The sequence below is a fragment of the Rhincodon typus genome, chromosome 6, assembly GCF_021869965.1.
Source record: "Rhincodon typus isolate 14 chromosome 6, sRhiTyp1.1, whole genome shotgun sequence".
Classification (NCBI taxonomy): Eukaryota; Metazoa; Chordata; class Chondrichthyes; order Orectolobiformes; family Rhincodontidae; genus Rhincodon; species Rhincodon typus.
Window position 1 is genome coordinate 92,198,985 of NC_063337.1, and position 27,815 is coordinate 92,226,799.

General features: G+C 39.0%; 2 protein-coding genes across 4 annotated transcripts in view; one reads left to right on the forward strand and one right to left on the reverse strand.

Annotated features, from left to right (window-relative positions):
* Positions 1 to 14,673, reverse strand: part of LOC109930242 (ubiquitin-associated domain-containing protein 2) — a 94,257-nt gene extending 79,584 nt beyond the window's left edge. Inside the window, exons 1-2 of the mRNA XM_048598410.1 lie at positions 14,570 to 14,673; positions 5,494 to 5,617 (exon numbers count right to left, since the gene is read on the reverse strand). Of these exons, the coding sequence (XP_048454367.1) occupies positions 5,494 to 5,617; positions 14,570 to 14,673 (228 nt within the window). The remainder of the gene's footprint in view (positions 1 to 5,493; positions 5,618 to 14,569) is intronic.
* A 2,877-nt stretch (positions 14,674 to 17,550) lies between these two features.
* On the forward strand, positions 17,551 to 27,066 carry LOC109930226 (G-protein coupled receptor 183). 3 transcript variants are annotated; one of them, XM_048598217.1, is made up of 3 exons: positions 17,565 to 17,663; positions 18,751 to 18,875; positions 25,795 to 27,066. In XM_048598217.1, the coding sequence occupies exon 3, from the start codon at positions 25,824 to 25,826 to the stop codon at positions 26,943 to 26,945; it is 1,122 nt and encodes a 373-aa protein (XP_048454174.1). In that variant the 5' UTR covers positions 17,565 to 17,663; positions 18,751 to 18,875; positions 25,795 to 25,823; the 3' UTR covers positions 26,946 to 27,066. The 3 variants fall into 3 exon arrangements, with proteins under 3 accessions (XP_020385347.1, XP_048454174.1, XP_048454175.1); XM_048598218.1 differs by having other exon boundaries at positions 17,594 to 17,663; positions 18,707 to 18,875; XM_020529758.2 differs by lacking the exon at positions 18,751 to 18,875 and having other exon boundaries at positions 17,551 to 17,663.
* The last annotated feature ends 749 nt before the right edge of the window (positions 27,067 to 27,815 follow it).

A 27,815-nucleotide genomic window follows, 5' to 3' on the forward strand; every position in this document is an offset into this window, starting at 1 on the left:
TTATGTAAACATTTTACAGCCTTCCGGACTCAACACAGAGCCCAACAATTTTACACCATGAACGTTGCCTCCATTTTGATTATGTGTTTTTCTGTGTCATATTCCAGGTTTAAGCTTGTTTCTCATGTTTTTATTTTCAGACAGAGCTGTTTGCTCATCTGCCACTTACACTCACCCTAGACAAATTCTTTGTGTTTTTTTTAAACTATGACCACAACTACACTCTTTGACTTTTCATAGAATCCCTACAGTGTGGAAACAGGCCCTCCAGCCCAAAAAATCCACACCAACCTCAGAGCATCCCACCCAGACCCATTCTCCTCTAACCCACCCAATCTACAAATCCCTGAACACTATGGGCAATTTAGCATGTCCAATCAACCCTAACCTGCACATTTTTGTACTGTGGGAGGAAACCAGAGCACCTGGAGGAAACCCACACAGGCACAAGGAGAATGTGCAAACTCCACACAGACAGTCATCTGAGGGTGGAATCGAACCCGGGTCCCTCGCACTATAAGGCAGCAGTGCTGACCAATGAACCACTATGCCACCCCTTTTGTGAAAAACAAAATCAACTATAATTTTGTTCCATGACACCTTAGCCATTTACTTGCCTCACCTTATTTTATCCCAGTCCTTCCCTTTTGTTCTTTCTCCATTTGGCCCCTTTCAATGACAAATAAACCCAGACTATTTCTACCTCTTTTCAGTTCTTAGAAGAATCATAATTTACTCAACATATTAACTTTATTTCTCTCTCCATAGATGCAGCCAGACAAGTTGAATTTCTCCAACATTTTCTGTTTTTATGCCAGATTTCCAGCATTTGTAGTATTTTGCTTTTACATAAGTAGAAGATGGATTTTAATCAAGAGAACTGTGAATTGATACATTTTGATAGAAAGGATAGGGAGGGGCAATATAGACTCATTGACATGTTCTAAAGAGTGGGCAGGGACAGAAGGGCCCAGGAGTGAAAACATTTGTTTTCTTTATTCATTCATGGGATGAGGGCATCGCTGGCTAGGCATCATTTGTTGCCCATCCCTAATTGTCCAGAGGGCAGTTAAGAATCAACCACTTTGCTGTGAGTCTGGAGTCACATGTAGGCCAGACCAGGTAATGCTGACAGTTTCCTTTCCTAAAGGACATTAGTGAACCAGATGGGTTTTTTCTGACTAACATGGTTGCCTTGATTGTTGAAATGGTAGGACATGTTAGGAGAGAGATTAGAAAACTTTATCGGATCTCAGACTTCATCAATAGAAGTACGGAGTAGAAAATCTGGGAAGTTACTGAATATTCATCAAGGTCTGGTTAGGTCACAAGTGGAGAATTGCAATTGCTCCTGGTCACTGCACTTCAGCAAGCATGTCAGAGTTCTTGAAAGGCTCCATAAGAAAGTTACTGGAATGGTTCCAAATATAAGGGATTTTTGCTGTTAGATTACGCAGAAGGGACTACTGTGGTTTTCCACGAAATAAAGGAAGTTGAGGTAGGATTTAATAGAAGTGTACAAGATTATGACAGGCTCAGCTCAGGTAGAGAAGTAAAACTATTTCCATTACTTAATGGAACGAGGAATACAGGACATTGATCTAAAGTTTGGTAAAAAGGCAGGAGGAGAATGTGGGGAAGAACTTTTGTTTTTCAGCATACGGTAATGACTTGAAACCCCCTGCTTCAATGGCAATGGTAGAAATGGGGATAATTAACAATTTCATAATGAAACCGGATGGGCATTCAAGGAAAATAAACTTTACAGACAGCAGGATAGGCTGGAGGAATGGAATTAACGGATTGCTCTCGTAAACCAGAATAGAATCAAAAGGTCATAGAGTCATACAGGATGGAAACAGTCCATGCCGAACATAATCCCAAACTAAACTAGTTCCACCTGCCTGCTCCTGGCCCATATCCCTCTAAACCTTTCCTATTCATGTAATTATCCAAATATCTTTTAAACGTTGTAACTTTACCCACATCCACTACTTCCTCAGGAAGTTCGCGCCACACGTGAACTACCCACTGGATAAAAAAAGTTGTTCCTCATGTCTTTTTTAAATCTCTCTCCTCTCACCTTAAAAAATGTGCCCCCTAGCCTTTTAATCCCCTGTTCTTGGGAAAAGACAACTACCGTCAACTCTACCTATACCTCTCATTATTTAATAAACTTCTATCAGGTCGCCTCTCAACTTCCTACACTCCAGTGAAAAAAGCCTCAGCTAATCCAACCTTTCACAATAACTCAAACCTTCCATACCCGGTAACATGCTGGAAAATCTCTTCTGAACCCTCTCCAGTTTAGGAATATCCTTCCTACAACAGGGTGACCAGAACTGGACACAGTATTCCACAACAGGCCTCACCAAAGTCCTGTATTACCTCAACATGACTTCCCAGCTCCGCAACACTCAAAGGGTTGAGCAACGAAGGCAAATGTGCAAAGCGCCTTTTTAACCACCCTGTCTTTATGTGATACAAACTTCAAAGGATTATGTACCTGCACCGTTAGGTATCATACGCAAATTTACTAGCCATGCCTTTTATATTCTCATCCAAATCATTTATGTAAATAAGAGGACGCAGAATCGCTCCCTGTGGAACACTGCTGGTGACAGGCTTCCACTCCTAAAAACAACCCTCCATCACTGGTCTCTGTTCCTGCTATTAAGCCAATTATGCATCAAATTGGCAAGCTCACTCTGAATCCCATGTGACCTAATTTACTAATTAGTCTACCATGCGGAACTTTGTTGCAGGCTTTACTAAAATCCAAATAAACAACATCTACTGCTCTGCCATCATCAATCTTTTTGGTAACATCCTCAAAAAACTCAATCAAGTTTGTGAGATATGATTTTCCTCGCACAAAACCATGCTGACTATCCCTAACCAATTTTTGCCTCTCTAAATGTCCATAAATCCTTTTATAATCACCTCCAATAATTTACCCACAACCGAACTCAGACTCACAGGTTTGTAGTTCCCCGGTTTCTCCTTATAACCTTTCTTAAACAAAGGTACAACATTAGCCACCCTCCTGTCATCAGGCACATCATCCGTAGTTATAGATGATGCAAATATTTCTGCAAGGGGTCTCGCAAATTCGTCCCTTACTTCTGACAATGTTCTGGGATACATTAGATCAGGACCCGGAGATTTATCAATGTTTATGTTCTCTAAGGCCTCCCGAACTTCCTCTTCTACAATATGAACTGTTTTTAAAACATCGAAGTTTATTTCTCTGCGTTCTCTGAACTCTATTTTTTTTTCCAGAGTAAAAACTGACACAAAATATTCATTTAGTATCTCTCCCATCTTGTGGAGTTCAACACAAAGACGACGTCCTTGATCTTTAAGAGGCCTTACTTTCTCTCTAGTTACCCTCTTGCTCTGGCCAAATGGTCTCCCTCTGTGCCCTAACAACACTAAAGCTTTGGTTCTTGGAATCAGACCTGTGTTAAATAATTGTATACCAGGAATGAAGCAAACCTCAGCAGGACTACTTTAAAAAAGTACTTGGATGAGCATTTGTAGTGTTATAACATTCAAGGCTATGGGCCTATTGCAGGAAAGTGGGATCTTAGAGTAGGATAATAGGTTGGCACAACATCATGGGCCGAAGGGCCTGTACTGTGCTGTACTGTTCTATGTTCTATGTAGGCAGTGGTATCTTTTCAGCAGGACAGATTTGATGGCTGAAGGTCCTCTTCATTACTGTATGATTCTATGGTCATGAGAAGGATGGAATTTCTTGCTCTGTGACTATTTTGATTCTTAGTCATCAGTTTTATAATTGCTAACTTGGCCTTTGATGATTATCCAAGGCATGTCAGTGGCCTCCTATATGTTCACAGTTTGTATAAGGACTTTGAAGATGTTTGGGGCATTACCACAGAGATATTTGTGATTGGGCTGATTTAGAAACAGGATGGGTGTTTACCAATTCACATTTCATCAGTCTTTCCACTTAACTAACTACTCTATCAATCTATTTCTTCAATATTTCTAACGACGAAATGATTCCACTCATGATCCCTCTCAGTGATAATCAGAGATAATCAGTGTATTTCTTCACTTTCTCTGATATTATCAATATGTCTTACCCTTCAGCTCTAAAGAGCGGCTTCAAAGTAAACTTAGCTATGGCCCGTACAGAAACTGCCTGTTGTGCTGTCCACTTTTGGCCTCTCAACTTTTCATAATCACTTTGCCTCTTGCAAATGACACAAAAATAAGTGGACGGGCAGGTAGCGTTGAAGAAGTTGGGAGTCTGCAGAAGGACTTGGAATCAGTGGGAGAGTGGGCAAAGAAGTAGCAGATGGAATACAATGTGGCAAAAGTGTGAGATTATGCACTTTGGTAGGAAGAATAGAGGCACAGACTATTTTCTAAATGGAAAAAGGCTACGGAAATCTGAAGGTCAAAGAGACTTAGGAGTCCTCGTTCAGGATTGTCTTAAGGTTAACATGCAAGTTCAGTTGGTGGTTAGGAAGGTAAATGCAATGTTTGCATTCATTTCAAGAAGCATAGACAACAAGAGCACAAATGTACTGCTGAGGCTGTATAAAGCTCTAGTCAGAACACAGTTCCTACTATCTCTGGAATATTTTAAGTAGTTTTGGGCCCCATATCTAAGGAAAGACATGCTGGTGTTGAAGGGGGTTCAGAGGACGTTTACAAGAATGATCCTGCGGATGAAGGGCTTGTCATATGAGGAACAGTTGAGAACTCTGGGTGTGTATTCGATGGAGTTCAGAAGGATGAGAGGGGGATCTGATTAAAACTTACTGAATACTGAGAGGCCTGGATAGAGTGGATATGGAGAATGTGTTTCCACTAGTTGGAAAAACTAAGATTCGAGGGCACAGCCTCAAAGTGAAGGGACGACCCTTTAGAACTGAAATGAGGAGGAACTTCTTCATCCAGAGGTTGGCAAATCTGTGAAACTCACTGCTACAGAAGGCTGTGGAGGCTAAGTGAGTGCATTCAAGACAGAGATAGATAGGTTCTTTATTAGTAATGGGATCAAGGGTTACAGGGAGAAGGCAGGAGAATGGATTTGAGAAACATATCAGCCATGATCAGATGGTGGAACAGACTCGATGAGGTGCATGGTCTAATTCTGCTCATATATCTTACGGTCTTTAAATGTGCGAAAACATCTTTCACAGGCTACATAATAGTGAAAATACACAAATAATTTGACATATAAAGAATTCTGAGTGGCTGAGGATTGTACAAAAAGTTAAGTAGTGAAAGAACATTGCAAGAAAAATGACGAATTGAAGATCTCTCTACTACCACTCTGTACCAGGCATGCACGTTAACACCATTATGATACTAAGCCATAATCTCAACAGTTCAGCACTTTAATTAAAGTGATATATTGAGGAATATTAGTCTCAATTTCAATTCAAAGTACACTTTTCCTTACCAACACGTCACTTGTTATTCCTTAGATACCAGTTACAATTGTATACATACCTGTAAACCCATAATGTAGACCAGGGTTTTGTTTGTTATGGAAAACCTGCCCAGGATTTGCACCACTTGAACACTTGGAACAGAGAAGTAGAAAGGCACAAAGAGAGCAAAGATGGGACCCAGACTACAAAGAAGGAAGAAAAAGAACCACATTAATTTTACTTTTCATTCTTAAGATGTTGTAATCACTGCCGATCTTTGATTAACCTTGAGAAGATGACAATGAGCTGTCTCTTCACGAGAAGTTAGTGTCTATTTCAACAAGCAATTAAAAGGGTAGCCACATTGCTGCGGATCTGGAATGACATGTAGGCTAGGCTGGATAATGACAACAGACTTCCTTCTCTAATGGATATTAGTGATTGAAAGTCACTATGGTCTCGGGGGCCATATGCTGCTCTCCATTAAGGAGTGACATAACAGATGAGTTTAACTTGACTATAACCAGGACTCAGGCAAGTACCTCGGTAAAGAAGCTAGGGCCTTCATCACAACATCAGCTACTATGGGAATTGAATTCACAATGTTAGCATCAATCTGCACTGTGAATCAGCCATCCAGCCAACTGTCTGGAGCACCAAACAGTGACCTGTAGGGCTGACTAGTCTGTTTCTATGCTGTACATCCTATGTTAGACCTTGTTTTTTTCAGTAAACATGTCTTAACTTAAATTATTGCTGGGTTTATTCAGACAGAAAGTGCAAATTCAAAAGGCTAACAATATTCAACAAGCCTAATATAAAACACAGACCTGTACCTAATAACTGGATTAAGCCATTAAACCCTTCAGCATTTCATGCAGCAGCAGTAAAGAGAGCAAATTGGATCTTTAGGAGCAAATTCTTTAACCAGAAGGAGGTGAGAATGTGAACTCACTACCACAGAAAGTAGTTGAGGTGAATAGCATAGATACATTTAAGAGGAGATTGATAAACAAATGAGGAAGAAAGGAATAGAAGGGTAAGTTGATGGGGTGAGATGCAGAAGAGTAGGGGAGGCCAATGTGGAACATAAAAACCAAGTTTGAATTGTTAAACTAAATGGCCTGTTTCTGTGTTGCAATATTCTAAGTCAAAGTTTTGCAATCCCCTGTCCATGTTAGCAAAGGCTAATTATTATAGTCCATGTTGATTCTATGCCTAAACATTTTGCGTCTCATCATGATGTCATCATCAAGTTTCCTTTGTATATTTTAACTATTTGAAGTTTCCAAATGATTGGGACAAAAAAAAGACTGTGTTTTGTATTTAGGTTTTCGTACTGAAACATGTCCCTTGCACAAGAGTTGTGGTGTTGATCCGAATGATAAAAGACAATTGCCGCAGCCATTTTTGAGTGCTTTGTTGGAAAATCACATTTGTTTTCTTGCATGTGCGTAGAAAGCTGTGCAATTCAATTTCATCAAACCACACGGCAGTAGAGGACCTTTAATCCATCCACTCGTGCCTTGAAAAAGATAGCCAATTAGTCCATTTCCTCTATCTTTTCCCACACCTCTGCAAACCTTTACACCCTCTAATATTTATTCATCTCCCTCGCAAAAGCTACTGCTGAATATTACCTTTCAGGCAATGCATTTCAGATCACAACAATAAATGGGCAACACTGTCTAACTCATAATGCTTGAGATTCTTTTTTGAATTATGTGAGAGGAGACTCAGATTCCATCAACTGTATTTGAACACATGTTTTACAGGCGAAAGGAGTGTTACAACTCAAACTACTTTCAACTTTTTTTGTTTGTACTTCTAAAGTGCTATGATAAGAAACTGACAATATTGAAACTCACAATCTGTTTGTTCATCTATAATTCTGGATAATCTCATGCCATTCTCCACATCTTAAAAGGTCTCAGCTATGACTCATTGGATTGTACTTGGTCTATTTGTTAAATTCTGAGTTCAAATCTATGCCAGAAATTTGAGCACAAAATGAAGAACTGAGTGAGTGCTGCCCTGTTCAAGTCAACTGACTTTCAGATTAATCTGAAACCCTCTAAGTGAGCACAAAAGAATCTGTGGTCACCATTTCAAAGAAGAACAGGGGAACTCTCCTCAGAGTCCTGGCCAATATTTATCCTTCAAACGACATAACTAAATACAGATTACCTAGTCATCAGTACGTTGGTGGGATTTTGCTTTGTGCAAATTAGTTGTTGCATGGCCTTTATTATAGCAATGACAGTGGTTACAAATATTCCACTGGCTGTAAAGCACTCCCAAGAATCCTTAAGTCAGAAAAGATTCTGTAGAATAGCAAGTTCATTTTATTATTAAAAAATTGATGATTTTAGCCTGGTTTGCTAATTTTCTTGAATTAATTAACGTAGAAGCAAGCAGGTGATTTGAGTTGAGATTCAAGCATAGAAATACAGGTAGCAAGGACAATATCACAGAACCACTGTGGTTAGTTGGAAAGCATGGGCTTGATTCAGAATTCAGTTCTGACCTTGAACGATTTATCTCAATAGCAACAATGCCAATGATGTTCTGGGTTTTTTTTATATATTGTCAGGACTAACTGAGGTATTGTGCTGGAAAGCAAGCCCCACAATCACTGGCACCAGAATAAATGTGAAAATTTGACTAAACGACCAAATTCAACAATTCTGTCTGTCTAACTCGGGTGAAACGAAAATGTACACCAGGCTTTTCATCAAAAAGAAACAACTTTTTGTTATCATCAATTATTTTTTAGCCAATGGTTCAAACAGAAAAATATCACTTAAATTCTACCTCTTTTAAAAATTTGATTACAAATACAAAAAGACACACAAAGAAATAAGACAAGGGTATTAAGGATGGAAAAGACAGGGAGAGGAAAACCAGGGACAAATAGGTTGATAACACTAATCTGGACCACAGGAGTTGGTGAGTTGATTCTTTTTTAGTTCCTTATGCTTCCTTTTAGTTATCTGCTAATGGGATAATGTTGTTTGTATACCAATGCTATCTTTCATTCATGGGTTGAGCATTTGCCCCTTTCAGTGTCTCTGAAAATGGTTTTCTCCCCGCTTCTTCCTTTCAAAAGGCAATTTGCAAAGGAAGTGCTTTACAGGGAAAAAGACGGAACAGCACTTGGAAAATTTTCTGTTAGTTTGCCACACAGGAAGGTCAGGCAAAGAGATTCAGGTGCTTTCTCTTGACAGGTTAGATGTTTCTGTTCTGGTTGCCACACTAGGGTGTTAGGTACCTACGGCACACTGTTAGCAATGGTGGCACGCCAGATACAATAGCAATGTTGAAGAGGCATTTAGACAGACACATGAACAGGCAGGGAACTGAGGGATATGGTTCGTATGCAGGCAGGTGGGATAGTTTAAAATGGCATCATGGTCAGCATGGATATGGTGGGCCAAATGGCCTGTTCCTGTCCTGTACTGTTCTATGTTCAGTACAATGTGGCCAAGGTTTAGTTGGTGAACAGAAGGTTGGGAAAGTTTTAAGAACCAACAAAGAAAGGACAAAAAATTCTAAAGGAGAAAATAAACTTTGAGGGCAAACTTGCAAGTAATATCAAGATGGACAGCGAGAGCTTCTTTAAATAAATAAAAAGGAAGAACCTGGGCCCCCTGGATAATGAGATAGGGAAATAATGATGGGGAATTAGGAAATTGCAGAGGAGTTGAACAAATATTTTATATTAGGCTTCAATAGAAGACACTGATGACAATCCAAAATTACTAAATATCAAGGGACAAAAGGAGGAGAGGAAATAACTAGAAAACTATCACTAAAGAAAAAGTGCCAGGGAACTTCATGAGACTAGAACCTGATAAATCCCCTGGACCTGATGGGATGCATCTTTTGCCATTTTTAGTCCACTGTTTAAAATATAAAAGCAGTCTAAAGCATTTTCTTGTGTGAAATTTTAAAGAGAAGAAATAAAAGGATCACCAACAGCCTAAATTTTTAAGTGATGAAAACTTGGAGTATGTGAATGTGAGACAGTGAAAGGAAAGAAAGGAAGGTTAAAAAAAAGGGAGAGAAGAAAAGACAGGATTCAGGAAGAGAGAAATGAGAGAGGGGTTAGAATGAGGATGGTTGTTTATTTTGAGGGGTTCATGGCCACAGATACTGAAAATAGTCAGTCGACAATTTGTAGCAATTTTTTGTCAGTTTATTGAGATTGTTAAGCAGCAGCAATTTAGATATGATACATTTAGGGCAGCATGGGTGGCTCAGAGGTTAGCACTGCTGACTCACAGCGCCAGGGACTCGGGTTCGATTCCACCCTCGGGGAACTGTCTCTGTGAGTTTGTGCATTCTCCCCGTGTCTGCATGGGTTTCCTCCGGGTGCTTCGGTTTCCTCCCACAGTCCAAAAATGTGCAGGTTAGGGGGATTGGCCATGCTAAATTGCCCATAGTGTTCAGGGATGTGTAGATTAGGTGGGTTAGAGGGGGAAGGGTCTGGTTGGGATGCTCTGAGGGTTGGTCTGGACTTGTTGGGCTGAAGGGCCTGTTTCCATACTGTAGGGATTCGAAGAGTATTAGTTAATTTGACAAACTGTGACAGATGAGAACGCTTTATCGATCCTAAAGCCATTCTGTAGAATGGAGGAGCAGGGGTTGTGGTCTTGGTGTGGTACAATGTTTGTCTCTGATGTGATACAGTCTTTGATGGCAACGACCAGTGTTCTTCCCTCAATCTGATGAAGGGGAATTCTTCGTCTTCGCTACAGAAAATGGTGGCTCAGTCCCTGGATCCTCTCTCTCCCACTCCTTCCACCTACCCCAGTTGTTATATCTTATTTTTGGATGGGTGACAATCTATGGTTTGTCAGTCACTTGTCTAAACCCTTTCAGCCAGTGACCATGGGCAACTACTTATAATGCCAGGATGACTACTGTGCCCTTTCCCACCTCCATTTGAAGGTTAGTTTTTATTAATTCTAAGAACAAAAACTTCTTATTTTTCCAAACACAGCATTTCTAATCAGGTAGTATAGCACCAAAAAATCTTTAAGTTTATGTTTGTAGAAGGCTAATTACCACTGTAACATAGTTTAATGAGGCCTCATGCTGCACTGGAAATATTGAAAATGGAATACTAGAAGAACTCAGTTTTAAAGGGGACCAAATTTACAACATGTTGTTCGAATGCAAGGACACAAAGGAATGATCCATGTGGGAAGGAAAAAAAACACTCAGATCAGAGGAGACTTGACAGGCAGGGCCAATTGCTCAGGCTGCATCCCCAGTAAAAATTAACCTGAAATGAATACATACACAAAGAAGTAGGGAGGCCATCCAAAGTACAGATTAATAGGAATTTTTCAAAATACAAAGAATCAATGCATTATCCTTTTATTTATGACTCATCACTCATGTAACACAAAGTTCTCCAACAGCCTGGTTACGTGAAGAGATTAGTCATGCAACTCATAGTGACCCAGCCTTACAAGAAACACATCTGCTGTTAAATGGACAGTCAAACATTGAGTGAGTGGGTGGGGAAAATGTCATCTGCTTCATAACATCCTCAGATTAGAGATCCAGTAATTACCTATGAAACAAATGGCAGTAATCCAGCAGTAAGACAGAACTGCAAATGAAAGTATGTTTCCTCAGGGATGATTCATCATCACTGATTTCTAACCACGTAAAATACACCTCATTCGGATCAGAGAATTCATCTACACTAATAATACTGTGTTCGTCACCCACTCAGAAACTCAACTGCAAAGACTCATGGACTGTCTATTCCACACCTGTAACCTGTTCTCCTTGACTATATGTCTAGAAAACCATGGTCATGGGACATGGTATACATTTCCTGATCACACTAAATAACATTACACCAAGTGGTTAACACATTCTGCTACGTCAGGTCAACAGTGACAGATAGTCACTCCTTTGATGCAGAACTTGGCATACACAGAGGAAAAGCAGATAACAAACTTAGCAGACTCAAGGAACAACACTTGGAGCAACAGCAAGCAGACACTATGACCATTCTGATGGTTTATGTAACCGCGTTCTCAAAATTTTGATGGATGGCTGTCAAACATAGACAACTTATATCTACCAGAAAAAAATAAATGTACATATGAATCAGGAACAGAAGGCCTTTCAACACGTGACTATTCAATAAGATCATAGTTGATCTTTTGTGTTTTGAATTCCACATTCCTATTGATCTTCTGGTAACTTTCAACACTTGTGCCTAACAAAAATCTATCTAGTTCTGCCTAAAATGGTCCCTCCTGCTCCATTTTCTGAGGCACAGCATTCCAATGTTACAAAACCCTCTAAGGGAAAAAAAGTCTTCTTATCTCTGTCCTAAAAGGGTGACCCACAGTTTTAAAACAGTCTTCCTGGATCTGGACTGACCCATGTAAGGAAACAGTTCTTCCACATCAATCTTGTCAAGACTGTTCAGAGTGTTCTATATTTTAGTCAAGCCACTTTATTCACACTTCTAAACACCAGTGGAAACAAGCCAGCCTTTCTAATCTTTCCCCTTAAGTCAATCCGTTCATGTCAAGTATTAATCTAGTAAACTTCTCTGAACTCTGGGCAATGCACTTATATTTTCTCTTAAATAAGAGATCTAAACGGCACACAGTATTCAAGATACACTGCCTTCATTACCAGAAGCATAACATTCATTCATTTATGTTCATGTCTTCTCGTAATAAAGCATAGCATCCCATTATATTTCTTCACTACTTGCTGCACCTGAGTAACAACTTTTTATAGTTCATGCACTAGAAATCTAGATATCTCTGCATATAAGAATTCTGCAATTGTTATCCATTCATTTTGCTTTTCTCATTCTTCCTGTCAAAGTGAACAACATCACATTTTCTCATACACCAGATTTTTGTCCACTTAATCAATCTATATCCATCTGAATTCTCCTTATGTCCTCTTCACACTATACTTTCCTACGTCTCTTGGTATCATCTGCAAATTTAGCTATCAAGTCTTCACTCCCCTAAGTCATTGATATGAATTGTAAAAAGCTGAGCTCTCAGTGCAGACTGCTGCAGGTTTCCACTCGTCACAAAAATAAAGCAAAGAACTGCAGATGCTGGAATCAGTTCTAAAGGAGGGTCACGGGAATCAAAACACTAAGTCTGTTTCTCTCTGCACAGATGCTGCCAGAGTTTCTCCAGCAATTTCTGTTTTTTTTCTCTATTCATTACATCCTGCTGATCAGAAAAACACCCATTTATGCATACTCTGTCATCTGCCAGCCAATCAATCTTCTATCAATGTTAATATGGTTCCCCCTACACTATGTGCTTGTACTCTGTATAACAACCTTTGATATGGTACCTTGTCAAAGGCCTTCTGGAAAATCAAATATAGTATATCCATAGATTCCCTTTTATCAAGGTAACACTAATTCTTCAAAGAACTCCAATAAATTGGTTAAACACAAGTTCCCTTTGACAAAATCATTCCCTTGAGTTTTCTAAGTGCACAGCTATAACTGCCTGAATGACTGATCCTAAAACAAGCTCCACAACAAGCAAAAAGCTAACGGGCCTATAGTTTCCTGCTTTCTGCCTCCCTCTCTTCTTGAATAGAGGAGTTATATAATGCTTGCTACTTTCCAGTCTTGTGAAACCTTTCCTAAATCTACTGAATTGTGGAAAATTAACATCAACACATCTAATATCTCATTAGACAACTTTTTTAGGTGCTGGGGTGAAATTCATCTGGACCCTGAGACTTGCCAGCCCACAATTCTATCATCTTTCTCAGTACCACTTGCCTGGTGATTGTAATTTCACGAAGTCCCTTTCACACTTCTATCTCCTGACTTGCAACTACAATTGGAATGTTTTTTTTGTATTGTCTACAGCGAAAAAGCAAAATATTTATTTATTTCATGTTATTCCCTTATTATCTACTATTTACTCCATATTCACATTCTCTAGAGAACCAACATTCATATTACTTTTTTTTTCTTTTTTAGAAACTCTTATTTTTACATTTCAAGCCAGATTCCACTCAGATTCTAATTTCTTTCCCCCAATTCATGTTTTAGTCATTCTCTGCCATTCTTTATATTTTGACCAATCATCTGACATGCCATTCACCTTCATTCAACTAGAGGCTTTTTCTGTAAGTTTAATTCTTTACCTAATCTCTTTAGTTAACCAAGGATGGTGGATTCTCCCTTGAAATTTCTTTTATAGCAGAGGCATACTTATTCTGAAACACAGCCTGAAATGTCTGTCACTGTGCCTCTAGTGATCTATCACTATCCTATCATGCCAGTTCATTTCAGCTAGTTCATCTTTCATTGCCAAATTATTGCCCATATTTAAGTTTAAAATACCAATCTTGGACCTGCTGTTCTCCATTTCAAATTGAAAGTAAAATTCAATCACATTGTGGTTGCTAATACTTAAGGGTGCCTTTACACTGAGTTCATTAATTAATCCTATCACATTTCACACTACCAAGTCTAGTTTAACCCACTTTCTGAAAATTTCCTGTACCTGATGCTATAAGGAACTGTTTTGGAAGCATTCTATGAACTCTTCATCCTGGCTACTACTGCCAATTTGATTTTTCCAGTTTATATTAGATTAAATTCACCCACCATTATTATTATCCCTTTAACACAAGCAGCCAATATTTATTTTTGGATACTTAACCTGACATTGCATTATTGTTCATGGGTCAGCTGACCACCTCTACTAGTGACTTATATCCTATACTATGTCTCATCTCCACTTAAAACAAGTCCATATCCTGACTGGCTGAACCACAGTCATCTCTAACTATTGCACAAATGCCATCCTTGATTAACAATCCTACTCCTCCAGATTTACCTAGCTTCTAAGTTTCCTGTCCTTGAATGCCATATACTCTTCAATGTTCAAGACCCAATCCTTGTTATCATGTAACTACATGTCTGTAATGGTTATCAGATCATATTTATTTCAAGGTAGTTGCCCACAGTTGTTGTGTCAGCAATTCTGCTCTTAATGTGTACTATTAACTTGATTACCTCATTATCAATGCTACATGCATTGAAGTACAGTGTCTTTGGCTTTGTACCGTCTAGTCTTGACTAAAGCTCAACATTTCCATCTTGCTGACAAATTACGTACTTTTTCCAGCAAGACAAAAACACTAAAACAGCAATCTCAGAGGCAGAGCTGTCGAGTGCACTGACACCCGTGAACCAAAGGGACAGATTCTGTGCATCAAGCATGTCTGCATGATGGAAAATGTTTGCACACCCAAGACCCTTCCACATGGTGATGTAGCCAGACCCAAATAACTAATGCAGCATTCAACGCTCCACTTCAAGGGTGCTTGCAAGTGTGATCTGAAGAGCCTGAACATTGAATATCACACCTAAGAGTCACAAAATGCCGACCAAGAAAATTTGTCAGTTTTTCTTCTATGCGCATGCATATCCAAGGTGGGACTTGAACATAAACTCGTCTGGTTCAGCAAGAAGAGTGCTACCAAGTGAACATGTGAAAGTTTGCAGTGGGTCCTTACATTTGTCACTTCTCTCTGGTCTCACTAAAGCCCTTTGGGCATGTCACGTGATATTAAGCAAACTTTAATATTGGTGAGACCTTACTATGCACAGATTAGTCGCCGTGTTTCCTGTATTGCAACAGTGATTAAACTTCAAAGATTGTGCATAATTGGCTGTAAAGCTCTTTTGCACACTCACAGCTCATGAAAGGTGTTTCATAAATTTAAATCTTTCTATCACACACACACACTTATGTTCCAGAACTGCTGCCAGTTCTTAAACTGATTTCAGACATGATCAAACCAGATGTGCAGGCTAAGTCCCTGATGCACTAAATTATATTTTAAATCTTTCTGAAGTTTCCCAATTTGAAGTATTTCAAGTAACAAATGAGTTAAAAAAAATCTGGCTGGACCACAACCGTCCAAATATAAAGGAGCTGCCTCACCTTTGTTGTTGACATTCTTGGTGGTTCGAAACACCACAAAGGAACAACATGAATTTGATTTAATTTAGTACCCATTAATTAGTTAGCAAGGTTAATCTCTGTAAAATCATAAAGCACATAATAAGGTCACTCATTCTATCGTGCTTGTGCTGGTTTTTTGGAAGAGTTGCCTAATTAATCCAACGCTTTCCAAATTTTCCACAGAGCCCTTCAAACCTTGGCACAGACTCATTTATACAAATTTCCCTGCTGAGTGAATGCTTTGGGGTATTTTGATCAATTTACAAGAATCTGTGACATTGGTCAAAAGTGTTAGGTTTTCAAGTGAATTTTAACAGAGCAGAAAGGGGTAGAAAAGTTTAGTTGTTAATTCTAGAGCTTAGGTCCTTAGCAGTTGAAGGCATGGCCATCAAAGGTGATGTGATTAAAATCAGTGACAAGAAGCCAAAATTATCGCGGTAAAGAGATCAAGAAGAGGGATCGTGAAGCAGCAAACCAAAAGGCTAATCAGTGAAACCTGTGGGCAGGGACTACTGAACCACCTTCGCCATTTTTCCCCTCAACCCATAACACCTCATCTTTTTTTGTCTGACCATCATCTGCATGTGACTACAGGGGGAAGTTTTAAAGTGGACTGTACAGTTTTAACTAGTGAGTTATATGGTGACAGCTCATAGTGTCACGTTTACTTGTAATTAGAATATACCTATTTGAAACAAATAGTAATTCTTGTTAAGTACAGAAACCTACTTTTAAGAGAACAGGCAATTTGGGAAATTTTGCATACTTTCACAAAATCTATGATTTTTTCAATGATTTTTTCAATGATTTTGGGATGGGGGGCTAAATACAATAAGGATGAGCTTGGGAATGGGTGAGAAAGTAGCTGTGGAACACCTGTTCTATTTTCATCCCTAGTCAAAAACACACCCAGTGGGGAATGAAATATCCAGCCGAAGCAAGAGAACAGTGTCAATATGCCAAGGTGCTGCTGATCTTTAACATACCCTCTACGCTTTTCAATTCTATCCCTTTTAAAAATGACCCGAGTACGTAGTTTGCATTTTTTCTAATGGCTTTGGTAACCTGTGGCGCATTTTTGTTTTAGCCAATCATCAAGCTCTGCTGAATTCTGAAAGCAAATTGTACACAACTCGTAAAGGTACGGAATGGAGGCACTTTCTCTTATTTGTACTTTCAAACTGGGGCTTCTCATAAATCAACTTGTAAATATGGAATGGTGATCCAGTTACATTGAACACTTTATTGCAGAATTTGCTGTAAAAATAACAATGAGTATAATGGTGCACACTGCGAGTGATGTGTAAATTTTCCAGCAACTTGTGGCGACAAAGAGATTTCTCATGAGTTGTGAAACACCGCAAGTTGTTGGATGGGCTTCTCTGCCTCAAACTCAAAAACAGCTACTCGTCCTCAAATGTCTTTGTGAGTTTTGTGAAGTTGCTGCAAGTATATTAATTACCCATTAAACTTGCCTCAGAGTAAGGCTGGTACTTAATAGCTTAAATCACCCTTGATAGACAAGATATAGTCACTGCAATGCCAATGAACTTCTCTAGGCGAGACAGCAAATTGTGGAGTCATATTTTTGCAGATTATATATTCTTTTTTGGGAATATTTTAATGTCCAAACTGTTTTATTCATTTCCTCTTTGTTCTTTGTCTTTATTCAATTTCCCTCAATCCAATCATTCTCTTTTTCTTTTCATTTCTCTGATATGATTCTAATTCATCTTATTTCCTTTTGCATCTTTGCTGTTTCTTTCCTAATTCTTAAAACTCATGAATTAGACTGCTGGCCCTGTAATTCACTAAGGTCCCGATGTTCTTCTGCTCTTTTTATCAATTCATCTGCCCAGGGAAAAATTTTTATTCAAATTGAAGTTCGATGGAAATAGTCAAGCCAATTGTGTATGCATGAAATGCCACAAACTCTGAGCTATTGTTGTTCATAATTGATAGGAATTTTCTAACACTCAATGAGTGAGAATCATTTCAAGTTTCACTTCTCAGAAATCAATGGACAAAGTGTTGCACACTCTCATGGAACAGCCTAAACCACAGGAAACCGATAAGCTAGTCAAAGATTTAGCTCATAGTTTTAAAAAAAGCTAACACGTCAAAAGTACTTTTATCTGATACAAGGCAGGTGCCTTCAGTGTTAGCGATTCACAACCTAACACAACGTCAGAAGCTTAGAGGATAGGTCCAGCTACAGACACAAATTAAAGGTGTTCAGTGTGTAAGTATTGATTCTTATTCAAAATTTAAAATTTAATTGTGAACTAAGTGGACTATTTTACTGCCTTTGTAAAATAATATTGTGGGTTACTTATGTGTTGGCTTTCTTCAAATTTTTACCTTGAGGCATAATTCTCAGATACTGCTGCTTAAATAATATGCTTTTGAGGTTGCAAATTGATAAATTTAATTCACTTTGTGAAATACCTTTTCAAGAATGTTTTTTTATAAAACAAATTAAAGCTATCATTAGTTTTAATTTCTGACAAAAGTAGTTAAATGAATAAATCAAAAAAATTACATAGCAATTTATTTAAGAAAAGGCTTTTCATAATTATGATGTACCTTCAAATACAGCATGTAACATGGCAGATAATTTAAATTATTGAAATTTATACATTCTGAGAAACAGCAAAGGTCGTGCAAATTTCCCCAACAATGCAATATGAAATATACAACATACTTACATTATTAAACTACTGTACATAAACATTATCATGGAAAAAACATTTTATAACATAGAAGTAAGAAATGTGCTTAGGGTGGGGAAAGGTGTGACGGAGCTGGAGGTTGGAAAGTAGAAGTTTAAAAGCGAAGCGGGGAAACAGTGTACAAACATACAAAGCTACCAAGAATTAAATACACGTGACTAGAATAGCACTTGTGGTATTTATTAACGCAGGATTCATCCGAGTAGCGTTACATTATTCCAAGCACCATAAGAAAACCATGGTAGTTAAGAACTATATTTAAGAACTTTATCATATAAAATGAATAGTTTGATCTGCAGTGTCCTTGGATTGAGCCGCTTCTCCTACACACACAAATTAGTTAACGTTGTAGTGAAATACTAGTAATGAGTTTGCACTTTTTTAAAGTGCATGAATCCATTTATTTGAATGCCTTGTTAGCAAACAATATAAGTTAATTTAAATGTATTAATGCACTAGGCAGAGTTAAACAAAAAAGGTTTTTCATTTTATCATGCGATGTGAACATTGCTGTCAAGGCCAGCATTTGCTCACTCTCCCTAATTGCCTTCAGAGGATACTCACAAGCTGCCTCCTTGAACCACTGCTGTCCTATAGATATACCTGTACTGTGAAGAAGAGAGTCCAAAATTTTTGACCCAGCTACAGTGAAAGACGGTGTGCGACTTGTATCCCCATGAGCGAGCTGCGATTCTAACTAATTGAGGTTCTGGATTTGGCAGGTATTGTTGAAAGAGGCTTATTGAGCTGCTGTGATGCATTTTATATTATATATGTATTACATCATAATTAGAGAACCAAAACATGCCATTTGGTCAACTGATGTTTGGTAAATATACCACTCAAAAGCTTTCTCCCATCCTCCTTAATCTGACTTTATCAGCATATCCTTCAATTCCTTTCTCTCTTATGTACTTAGCTTTCTGTTAAAACCTTCAGAAGCTTCTCCAATTATTTAGAATTAAAGGAATCTGTCTTGCAGCATATTATTCCTTTCAAATATGCACTTCTTAAGCAAGGAATGACAGAAAGCAGCAAAGTACCTTTTCTTATTAACCAATTTTTCTAATCAACCTGTTTAGTGATGTTATTATGCACTTCTAGAGCAGGTGGGACTTGAACCTGTGCCTCTTGGTCCAGGAGTAGGGGCCCCTCAAATTACATTTTTATATAGTGCAGAAAATGACAGCAGAATAAGTAAGTTTGTTTCCTCTGTTTCTCATCATCACATACCGTTCATTTCTCTCAAACAGTCTCTCCCTTAATATGAATTGCCACCTCCTGGTAATCATCCAGCTGAAAACACACTTCATAGTCAACCATTCCCCTTCAGTGTCACTTCAGATTTAAAGCAGGTGTTCAAGACCTCACATCAGCTCTGATGAACAGTCATCTAAACATGAGACGTTAGCTTGTTCTCTCTCCACGGATGCTGCCTGACCCACTGTGATTTCCAGCAATTTTTTGATTTCAGTTCAAAGTCTCAGAGTCTCCTAGAATTATACAAAACTGATGGCCCAACTGGTTCGTGCTTATGTTATGTTCAACATGAAACTCACCCTAATCTAACTCCTTTCACCTAATCAGCATATCCTTCTGTTCCTTTCTTCCTGTTAAATGCATCCACACTTTTCATCTCATCTAGTTCATGTGGTAAGGAGTTTTACATTTGTACCTCTCTCTAGGTAAAGAATTTATAATTCTCAAAAGGCTTTTCCTGAAGTCCTTAATAAATTTGTTTTAAGATCACTACATTGATGTAATTAGGTTTATTGAATTCCTTACTGAACTCCATTACAATTTTAAAGCTCTGTCAGAACACCCTTAACCTTAATTTATTTTGAGGGGTCCCAACTACTTCTCTCTTGATGCTTGACTGTTGTACTCTATCAGTTCTGGCATCTGACATCTCGCAAATCTTTTTTGCCTCTCCTTTGTGCCTCTATATCCTTCTTATGTTATGGAAAACAGAAATGTTCAGTGCACCAAGTGCAGTATAATTAAGGCTGCTCGCAGATTTAGCATAGCTTCTCTATATAAACTTCTCTTGAAACAGCAACTTGCTCTTATGTAACATCTTTAGAGTAATAACACTTCCCACGGTGCTTCATCGAGGCATTATCAGGTAAGAAAAAATGACAGTGAGCAAAAGAAAGAGACAGTAAAACAATTCAAAGATTTAAGGAATATTTTGAAGAAACAGTGAGATACTGAGAAGTATAGGAAGGGGAATTCTGGGAGAAATGGCTGAGAGACCTGAAGGCATAGGTGTTGTTGATGGACAAAAGAAATCAAGAATGTATGAGAGGTCAAAAGTGGACCAATGCCAATTCTCCAGAAGGGATGAGGATGTAGAGATGATGGCAAAAGGCAGGGGCAAGGTCATGGAGGATTTCAACACAGGGATGAGTAAAATGTCACTTGCACATGTCACAGTCAGTGTCACATATCGTTACTGCTAATTTATGCTGTGAATGTATAATTGTGATTGAGCCTGATAGTGAAGTTGCACAAAGTGCTTTTTCAGAAAAAAAGCCCCAGCCTGTTCTGTCTTTCCTAATAGATGGAATTGCTCAGTATTATTGTTAATCTTATTTTTACACTTTCTCCAGCACCTTCGTATATACAATATAGAGGACACAACTGTACACAGAATGTGCTCTAATCAAGATTTTAAAAAGTGTAGAGGTAGGGATGATATTTATTTCTCAGATAGTGAAAGTTGTCAGAACTATCGATGACGAAGCCTTGGTGGTAAGACATGAACAGACAACAGCCATTTGTCATAATAGGTTATAGAGTCATAGAATCCCTACAGTGTGGAAACAGGCCCTTCGGCCCAACAAGTCCACACTGACTGTCTAAAGAGCGTTCCACGCAGACCCACCACTTACTCTATCCCTGTAACCCTGCATTTCCCATGGCTAATCCACTTAACCTGCAAATCCCTAGCCCCTAATTTAGCATGGCCAATTGACCTAACCTGCACATCTTTGGACTGTGGGAGGAAACCAGAGCACCCAGAGGAAACCTATGCAGACACAGGGAGAACGTGTAAACTCCATACAGTCAGTGACCCAAGGCTGGAATTGAACCTGGGTCACTGGTGCTGTGAGGCAGTAGTGCTAACCACCGAGCCACTGTGGCACCCATTATAGAATGTTATTGAATGAAGACCAATGTGGGTTAGACCAAAGTTATGAATATTCATATGGATGTAGGCATAACAATGAACATTTTAACAGATACAGAATAATCTACTAATTTTAAGATTCGCTAAGTACGGCTGCTGATGACTGATCAGTCTTTGAGATGGTAGCTAGGAACACAATAGAGAAACATTACAAGGAGGGGAAGGACGTTGGCTGAACAAAAGATTAGAGAGCTGAAGAAAATTAATGAAGACAAAAGCAAAAGCAGGTGCTGGAAATCTAAAATAAAAACAGAATACATTGGGCAGATAATTAACAGGTCGGGGAGCACCTATAGAACAAGAATACCGTGTTTCAGGTCAATATTTCATTAGAATTGGAAGAAGCTAAAGATCTAACAGTTGGCAGAAAGGGTCAATGAGTGTAATGTTGTTGATATGGTGTATATAGATTTCCAGAAGGCATTTGATACAGTGCCACACAACAAACCTGTGAGAAAAGTTCATGGAATAAAAGTGACAGCAGCAAGCTGGCAGCAAGTAACAAAACTGGCTGAGTGACAGAAAACAGACCGTAATGGTCAATGGATGATTTTCAGGCTGGAGTAGCGATCCCTGGGGGTTGATATTAGGATCTTTGCATTTCCTATTATCCTATTAATAATCTAGATCTTGATGTGCAAGGGGCAGTTTCAATGTTTGCAGATTTTATAAAAGTTGGAAGGACTAAATAATGAAGAGGATAGTGCAGAACTCCAAAAGGATGCGGCCTGTTTAGTGGAATGGGCAGATGATGTTCAATGCAGAGAAATATGAGGTCATGCATTTTAGTTGGAGCAACATGGGCAGACAATATAAATTAAAGGGTGCAATTCTTAATGGGGTGCAGGAGAAGAGGGATCTAGCCGTATACGTGTACAGTATGTTCAGGGTGGCAGGACAGATAGAAAGAATGATCAATAAAGCATATAATATCCTAGGCTTTATTAGTGAGAACATAGAGTACTAGAGCGAGGATGTTATGCTGAATTTTATACAGGGCACTTGTTAGACTTCAGCTAGAGTACTGTGTACAGCTCTACACTTCAGGGAGGAGGTGAACCCTTTGGAGTGCAGAAGAGATTTACAAGAATGGTTCCAGGGATGAGAAGGGATTGAAGATGTTGGAACTATTCTCCATGGAGAGAAGGTTGAGAGGAGATCCAACAGAAGTTTTCAAAATCATAAGGGTGGAGGTTAGAATATTGAGGAGAAACTGATCATAAAATGATCAAGAATGAGAAGTAACAGATTTAAAATGATTTGCAAAGGATCAAATGTGATGGGAGGAAAAAAAAATTCATGAGTGGTTTGGATCAGGAATGCACTGCCAGGAAATGTGGCAGAGCTAGGTTCCATTGAAGCATTCAGGAGGCATTGGATGATTATTTAAATAGGAACAATGTACAAGGGTATGGAGAAAAGGCAAGAAAATTGCACTATGTTATGGTGCTTACTTGGACAGCTGGTGAGTTCTTTCTGCATCATAACACTTCTGCGATTCTGTCAAATGGGTAGACACAGATAAAAGATCAGGGTTGAAGATAGCAGCAAAGGGATGGGTTGAAAAGCAGAAGTGATTATATGACACATGATGATTATGCAAGATCTGGTATAGTATGGTAATAGCACAAATAAACAAATAAGATTGATCCAGAGGTGGTGAAAATGGCACCAAGAGAATTATTACCAATATTTACAGAGAAAATGTCTGCCTGCGAAATTGGGAGCAGTTGAAATAATTTGAATTTGATTTTGAGACCAAATGAAAGATGAGGTGCCATTCCTTTAGTTTGCTTGTAGATTAGTAAAGACACTTGGACAGATGTGGTACTGAAATATTAGATGCTAAGGCAGTCGCAGATCAGGCTTCTTGAAGGCTTCGGTTTGTGAGTTTAGAATGCAAAGACAAAGTAAATAGGATAGACAAAAAAGGGAAAGAATATAACAGCACCAGAAAAACATAGTTCGTTGACAGAAAAATGGCAAAATGAATAGGATTGAGATGAAGTGTGTTCCATATTCTCGACACTGTCAGGGTGGAGATATATTTCCTATTAATTTTTTTAGTAACTACCTTACATTAAGGATACTCCTACAAGCAATAACAACTTGTATTTATATAGCATCAGCAATGCCACAGAATCACAGAAGCATCGTAGCTCAGAAAGCGGTCATTCAGCCTTTTGTGCCTGCACAAGCTCATTAAACAAGCATTATTATCTAGTGCTGGTCTCCTGCATTTTCCCCATACCCTTGCACATTATTTTTATGTAAATAATTGTCCAATGCCTTCTTGAATGCCTCCACCGCATTTCTGGGCAGAGTAATCCATATTTTAACTAAGTCAGAAGTCATACAACACCATTTTATAGTCCAACAGGTTTATTTGAAATCACAAGCTTTCGAAGCGCTGCTCCTTCGTCACTTTGTGCTGCAGATAGGGGGTCATTCACCTGACGGAGAAGCGCTTTGAAAGTTTGTGATATCAAATAAACCTGTTGCACCATAACATGGTGTCGTGTGACTTCTGACTTTGTCCACCCCAGTCCAACACCAGCACCTCCACATCAGACTTTAACTACTCAACAAGTGAAAAAGTTTTTCCTCACTTAACTCTTCCTCCCTTTGCTGCCCTTTAAATCATGATCCCTTGATCTTGTTCTTATTCTAAGCGAGAACAATTTTTTCCAAAGTAATCTATCAGCCACTCATGATTTTGAAAACCTCTAATAGATCTCCTCTTAGATGCCTTCTCTCCAAAGAGAACAGTTCAAACTTCTTCAATCTATCTTCATAACCGAAGCTCCTCACCTCTGAAACCACTCTTGGAAGGTACTTCTGCGCTCTTTCCAACGTACTCACATCTTTCCTATAACTGTTGAATCCAGAACTATAGACAGTTTTCAAGTTGAGGTCTAATAGTCACTTATGTGAGTGCAACATCTCCTCCCTGATCTTGTACACTTTTTTTTTTTTAAAAGTTACTGTCCTCTCTGCCTGCGTTGCCACTTTCAATTTTCAATGCATATTTACACCCAGGTCTCTCTGCCCCTGCCCTGCAACATCTGTGTTTCAGAGAGTTATCAAATGACATAAAGCGAGAATTAAATAGGTGAATGAAATCTGGGTTAAAGATAGATTCCGGTAACAAGATGAAAGGTTTTCAATGGTTTCACAACTAAGCAAAAAACTATCATAATGAAAATAAAATATCATGTCACTGAAGATTTCTCCTTTTACTATGGCGTTCAGTTTTTAAAAAATTAAAAAATAAAGGTTTATAGCGAAAATGCTTGTAGATTGTCATATCACAGTAAAATACCTCTAGCAATGCAAGTTTGTACAACAAATATTCAGTCAAACTTCTTTTCATAGGTATCATATATGCATGTCTTCATTGAAAGATAGTAAGTTACTCGGTAAAATCAGTTTGCTTTTCTTTAGTCTTGACTGTGGCAGGATTCTGCCTGTAACATCACAAGAGAGTTGTCTTTTATGACAAAGAGCCACTCAAGTGTAAACTGATATAAGTCAATGGGAAAAAGTAATGTAGTCTATCATGTGCATCAACGCCAGGCTCAGTGCTGTCCTTAGTCAATGTCCAACATACTGAGTTGTGGGTTCAAATCCTGCTCAAAACTTCAGAGTAAAATGTCAGCACAGTAGTGATCGACTGCTGTACTGTTTGAAGTGCCATCTTCATAGCCCTGCAATACTTTTTCTCCTTTCAGGTAGACATCCAATTCCACTGTGAATAATACTACTGAATCTGCTTCCACTGTTCTTTCAGTCAGCACATTCCAGATCATAGAAAGTTGTTGCTTAAAAAAAGCTCTCCTATCTGCTTCGTTCCTTTCTCCAATTACCTTCAATCTACGCCTGTGTTATTAATCCATCTGCTAGTCGGAAGTTAAGCCTCTGGCTTGTGTAAGCAGCTTCTCCTGATTGACTCCATTCAAACAATTCAAAAATTTGACAATCTTTATTACAAATCTGCTTAACCTTTTATATTCTAAAGACCAATCCATGCATGATTCTAGTCTTCACATAACTGAAGTTCTTCATCACTGCTACCTTTAAAACAAATAGTTCACAGAAGGTCTTTAGGAAAGAAATTTGCTATCCCTACTTGATCTGGCCTACATGTGACTCCACACCCACAGCTTTTAACTAACTCTCAACAACCCTTTCAAAATGGCCAAACAAGCCATGCAGTTCAAGAGCAATTCAGGATGGGTACCAAATGCTGGTCTTGCCAATGATGCCCTCATGCTATAAAAGAATTAAAAAAGCTATTTATCACCACCCTTTCAGACAGCACATTCCAGTTCTTAACAACTTGCTTCTTTTGTCCTTTATTTACTGAACCGTTTCCACAGCAGACTCTGATTAATGGTAAATCTGTGATAAATCCTGAACTGAAACTAAGGTTTGTTTGTTTAATATAGCTTCAGCAGTTCCAGTTTCCGGAGAGCTCATGGGAACAAACTCGACCATGAAAAGTTCAGCATTTCCAGTTTCCATGGAGGCAAGCTCGATTGTGAATAATTCAACAACTCACCCTAACACTTCAATGTGTAATCTGTACAGCCACCACCAGACAGCCAGTATTGCTTTGCCAATAGTCTACACTGTTATATCCATAGTTGGCGTCTTTGGCAATGGCCTTGCCATAGTCGCCATCAGGAAAAAGCAGAAAAAAATCAATTCGACTACACTTTACTCCATGAATCTGGTGATCTCAGACATTTTCTTTGCTGCTGTTCTACCTGCCCGAATAGTATACTATGCACGAGGATTTAACTGGCCATTTGGTGAAGCAATGTGCAGAATTACTGCAGTCATTTGTTACAGCAACATATATGCCAGTGTAAGCTTCATGACCTGCTTAAGTTTGGATCGGTTGCTCGCGGTAATATATCCGTTCCGACATTCTAAGTTCAGAAACGTCCGCAATGTCAAGAAAATCTGCACAATTGTGTGGATAATTATTCTTTGCCAGACGGTACCACTGCTGCTTGTCCAAATGTCGAAATTGGCTGAAGGCAACTTCTTAACATGCATGGAATACCCAAATTTTGAAGATATTCCAAACCTTCCACAAATGCTGCTCGGTGCTTGCATAGTCGGTTACATGTGCCCCGTGGCTATCATGCTATTTTGTTACTCAAAAGTCAGTTCTAAACTCTTCAGATCAGCAAAGGAGAACCCTTTAACTGAAAAATCAGGAAGAAACAAAAAAGCCAACAACATAATCCTGCTTGTACTCTTTGTGTTCTTCATATGTTTCACTCCCTACCACGTGGCCATTGTGCAACACATGATCAAAAAGTTGCAGTACGAAATATCTTGCCAGGAGCAACAGAACTTTCAAATAGTTCTACACGTGACAGTTTCTGTGATGAACTTTAACTGCTGCCTAGACCCTTTCATCTATTTCTTTGCCTGCAAAGGCTACAGGGCCATTGTGCTCAAGATGTTCAAACAGCCTGTTAGCGTGTCTGTTTCAAGTGGAGTTAAGACCACCCCAGACAACTTCTCACCTGGGGCTGGGAATTTCGAGCCTGCAATAGGGACAACTTCTGACACCAACTTGTAGAGACAATTTACTCGAGGATACCAGGAAAAGACAAAAGCCAGGCATAAAAACCTCAATGTATATATCAACCATTTTGCCTACACATATTGTATAGAAGTAAAGTGTTCTTCTGTTAACCTTCTTAATTTACATGTAGTTTTTCATTTTCCTGGAATAGTCATAGAGTCATATAGCTGTACAGCATGGAAACAGGTCCAACTCGTCCATGCTGGCCAGACATCCTAAATGAATCTAGTCGCATTTGCCAGCATTTGGCCCATATCCCTCTATAACTTTTCTGTTGATGTACCCATCCAGATGCCTTTTAAATGTTGTAATTGTACCAGCCTCCACTACTTCCTCTGGCAGCCCATTCCATAAATACACCACCCTCTGTGTGAAAATGTTGTCCCTTATGTCCCGTTTCAATCTTGCCCCTCTCACCTTAAAATTATGCCCTCTAGTTTTGGGCTCCCCTACCCCAGGGAAAAAGACATTGGCTATTCACTGTATCCACGTCCTCATGAATTTGTAAATCTCTATCATGTCACCCCTCAGCCTCCGACGCGCCAGGGAAAATAGCCCCAGTCTATTCAGGATGGAGCAGATAGGTGAGTAGGAAGATGGACAGGTTAGGTCAGGTCAGGGAGGTGAGGACAATGGGGAGGGCTGGACATGGGATAAGGCAGGGGGTGGAGGGATTTTGAAGCTGGTGAACTCAATGTTGTGGCCATTGCGCTGTAAGCTCCCAAGGCGAAATATCAGGTTCTTGCAGTTCGCGTTTCCATAGGCCCAACCAGTTCCCCCTCCAATGACACTCTCATTCTCTCGGCTGAACTGGTCCCCACTCTCAACAACTTTTCCTTCGATTCCTCCCACTTCCTACAAACC

Excerpts from the sequence above, each read along its gene's own strand:
- LOC109930226 (XM_020529758.2), top strand. The coding sequence starts at position 25,824 with ATGGGAACAAACTCGACCATGAAAAGTTCAGCATTTCCAGTTTCCATG.